At 39.4% G+C, this 4,145-nt stretch overlaps 1 protein-coding gene across 1 annotated transcript in view; it reads right to left on the reverse strand.

Annotated features, from left to right (window-relative positions):
* Nucleotides 1–817: 817 nt before the first annotated feature.
* Nucleotides 818–4,145, reverse strand: part of vtnb (vitronectin b) — a 3,653-nt gene continuing 325 nt past the window's right edge. Inside the window, exons 2-8 of the mRNA XM_035666896.1 lie at nt 3,736–3,852; nt 3,373–3,615; nt 2,909–3,048; nt 2,521–2,677; nt 1,738–1,896; nt 1,326–1,649; nt 818–1,173 (exon numbers count right to left, since the gene is read on the reverse strand). Of these exons, the coding sequence (XP_035522789.1) occupies nt 1,037–1,173; nt 1,326–1,649; nt 1,738–1,896; nt 2,521–2,677; nt 2,909–3,048; nt 3,373–3,615; nt 3,736–3,852 (1,277 nt within the window). The 3' untranslated portion in view covers nt 818–1,036. The remainder of the gene's footprint in view (nt 1,174–1,325; nt 1,650–1,737; nt 1,897–2,520; nt 2,678–2,908; nt 3,049–3,372; nt 3,616–3,735; nt 3,853–4,145) is intronic.

The following is a 4,145-nucleotide window of genomic DNA, read 5'->3' on the forward strand; positions in this document are numbered from 1 at the left end:
CAAAAATAGTAAATAGTAAAAGTAAATATGGAAAAACAAGAAATATGACTCTTTAGGATATAAAGTGTTGTGAGTCTCTACTTTATCTAATGATATTATATATATATACTATTATACATCATTAGACCATTATTACTCATGCATTAATGTTTATGGAGCATTTTCCTTGAGGTGGAGCTAATATTCTTTATTATAGTCTTAATTAAACAGAGTTTATTGTCATTAAAGACAAGTAAAAACACCAAAAGCTGAAACCATGATAAATAAATAAATGATAATAAACCTAAATATGGAAAAACAAAATATGAGACTTTAGGATATAAAGTATGACAGATAATAAAGTGAGTAAGGTAGTATGGAGTTGCATATATTATTATATTATATATATTATATTATATATTATTTAGACAGGATAAACGCATGCAAACCGATAAAAAAAAGTGATGCGGTGTGCTTTTTATTTGAAAAATTATATAGGCTACACATTATTTTATTTGTTGCATTCTTTTGCCCAGTAGAGGGTGCACCTCTTTCAGGTTATGGATGCAGGTGAACATATTGCCCAGCAGAGGCCAGAGAATAATTACTCAGCTACATGTACCAGTATGATCATTTGTGAGAACTAATTTGAGCTTTGGACCTTCATAACGCTAACATTTTTTTGGGATTTGACTTTTTAAAGATTACAGTCAGGTTTAGGTAAAAGACAGTGATTAAGGTTAGACAGTTGTGTGTGTGTGTGTGTGTTGCCTATATAACATTTGGACAGGAATATTAAGGCACTCACAAAACTGAAATCTTTTAGTTTAGTGTCAAGTTTATTAGATCATGCAGAATTACAACCTATCCACCTAAATATAGAGGGGACATTAGAGTGTGTTTATCATGAACTAAACGCTTCAACAACACAAACAATAACAAGTTATTATTAGTTCATATTGTAATTACTTTATGACTTTGCGACAAAGAGATGTGTTTAAAACACAGAGGGGATTTCCTCTCTATTTCCTCCAAACTACAGACCCTACAGGTCGCCTTATCTCTTCTCTGCCCTTGATGCATCTGGTGTCTCTTCATGCTTGCAGCCCAGCCAGTATTTCGCAATGGATCGTGGGTAAGGAGGGCTGGCAGAGTCCACGCGTTTTGTCTGCAGATCCACCCTGTAGTATTTATCTGCCATCACAAAAAGAAAAACAAACACACAAACAAAAATGTGTTAAAGGAAGAAGCTTAAAGAATTTTTTTTTTTAATTCTTGTGATGGTTTTTACTGGAATTTGCTGTTGTAATTATTAGCACTTAGGGATAAAAATGACTCCATCATACCTCTCTTGAAAAAATACACATTTTGAACAGGGGTGCTTTTGTACTCCTTTGTGGTGCTCTCATCAGTGATGTCGCTGTAGTCGCTGTAGTCAAACCAATCATCATAACCCCACAAGTCATCAAACAACACGTGGCGACTGTGCCTTCTTCGCTGGTCACGCTTCTTGCTGGGCCTCCTCTTCCGGCTGCTCCGTCTCCTCGTTTGTGGAGGAGATGTGGGCTTGGGACTGAGGTAGACTCGTCCCACCATGGCAGCATCTACAGGGGGCCTGATGCCCTGCCAGTCCCTGCTGGTGAAACGAGGGCCCGTGTGGTGGCTGCTGACTGAATGATGGGGGAACAATGAGAGCTGATTAGGGACGTACACACAAGTAAGTACGCAGGAAAACAAACAAACACAGCTGAGCCTTACTGGAGCTTCCAAAGAGATCTGTGAAGAAATCCTCCCACGTCTGATCGCAGAAGAGGTCAGTGTATCGTGTGAACAGCACAGACGGGGAGGACCTGCTCATCTGGACACACTCCTCATGGGAAGGCTGGTGCTTGAACTCGTACTGATGATACTTGTCCCCTGAAGAAAGAAAGAAACACACAGGCTTTTTGTCACTGAAGACTTTTTGACATGTATTCATGTGGTATTTAGTAATTAAGCTTTTCTCAGTATGATATGATGAGACACGGAAATGGCACTTTAGAGCGGAGGTTTCCCGTGGTGTAATGGTGAAATACTCAGATCACTTGAGTTAATGCAGCAATACAACACTGGAGAAATACTCTGGAAGGAGTATTTAATTCGTTATGAAACAGTCTTAATACTGATGCCTCTATATGACCTACATAAGCACACAACACCATCAGCAAGAAGACTGTTTTACAGTTATTCCCCTTGAAATCAAAGAAACAAGGTGGTGGAAACACTACCACCTTTGTCCACGGGGGGCGCCATAATCAACAAAATATGAAAGTTCCTTGTGGCTACTTTAAGTAAAAGTACATTAAGTAAGTATTAGCATTAACAATAGTTAAAGCACTCTCAATAAGCAGAATAAACTATTCAAATAAGTCTTAATAATAAGACAATCATTAAACTGCTTGGAACTCACATATGTGAGTCCAGTTGCATCCCACCCCTGACTACACTGGGCACAAGGAGTTTTTAAATCCAGAAAAATATCACACATCTCTATAAGAATACCTTTGAAAAAGTAGGCTTTCTCTTTGCCACGGTGACTTGGTGCTGGTATGGCAAACGCGGCATCAACAGCATCTGGTATCCCATCAAAGCCGACTGAAATGTCCCGTGGATAGTCTTCATCCAAGACATCACCGTCAAATCTCCAGTACTGGTTCCCCTGAGGCAGAAGAAACACAAAGTGAGTGGTTTTGCTACCACTGCAATGCTCAAATACTGACCCCTTTATGTATCTGCAGACCTAATTCATTAAAGGGAATAAGGCTAAAGTAATGTATCTAAAATAAATGTATCTATGTGTTTGTGAGCACCACCATTAATTTGGGTTTTCATGTAAAGAGTAGTCATAATACAGAATATTTCCAGACTGTAGTGAGACTGAAGTTTCTACCTTAAAGATGTAGGATTTCCCCTGGCAGTTGATGCGTGTGAATGCGGCGTCGATGGGCCCAGACATTCCCCACACGTCCTCGATGAGTTTGGGGTAACCAGGAAGTATGGACTTGTCATCCAGTTCGAAAAAATATTCACCTTGGATGAAAACCAGGCTTTGGATCAATGTTATGTCCAACAAGAGACAAAGTTAAATCTGTTCAATCCACAAAGTATCAACAATGAAAATAATTTTAAAATATCTTTGAGTTTCAGATTTGAGTTCAAATGCCCTGAGATTAGTTTTATCCCTTATAACAGGTAGCTGAGTGCACTATGTCTGTGAGCCATTAAATATGTTCTTTAATGCAACTTTATTTCCACCTGTCCTTCAACATCATTGGATGAACTCAGGTGCTCATCCGAAAACCATTCTGTGTATACACTTATACATCAGAAACCCCTTTGGATGTCCAGATTTACCTCTAAATGCATAGATCGACCCATTCTTCAGCTGCAGAAAAGCATCAAAAGGTCGCCCACTGCAGCCTGCTGCATCAGGCTCTACACGAGGCGTTGGCCCTGGTGTGGTTGTGGGCGGGGGAGAGGCAGGGGTGGTTGCTGCCACTGTGTTGAAAGTTGATGTAGGAGTCATAGTGTTCTCGTTAGGAGCCGTCGCCGCTGGTGTTACTTCCTCTGCTTCCTCGAAGGTGTCCCCACGAGCAGCTGAGGGCAGAAAGTTGTTTCAGTGTTTCAGTAGGAATTAATACTTTACAAAAGCCAAGAACTTTATTCATCAAAACACAAATATTTTATACAGTGAAATGGTAATATTTTGATTCTGACTTTTTTTAGGACACATTGCGTCGAAGTCGTGGCAGCAGCTTCCATAGTACATACACATGGAGTCACACTGACATTTCCTCTGAGGGTCGAAGGAACCACAGCGACCCACACAGGACTCTGTGGAAGTGCAGTTTATTTGTTTCAGTGTGAAATGACTTGGTCAGACATCACCATTCAGTAAACAGTGGTGGAAGAAGTACTCAGCTCCTTACTTAAGCAAAAGTAGATTCATACTCCATTACAAGTACCACTCACATAAAAAAAGAACAGAAACATTATCAACAAAATGTACTTTAGTATCAGAAGTAAAACATTCCCTTACAGAAAAAATGCTCCTTTGACTGATATTTTATATTGCATGATTAGATTATTACACCAATGCATACTGTAAGTAGCATTTTACTGTTGTA

The sequence above is a fragment of the Morone saxatilis genome, unplaced genomic scaffold, assembly GCF_004916995.1.
Source record: "Morone saxatilis isolate NCDOM2014 unplaced genomic scaffold, NCSU_SB_2.0 Contig20, whole genome shotgun sequence".
NCBI lineage: Eukaryota > Metazoa > Chordata > Actinopteri > Moronidae > Morone > Morone saxatilis.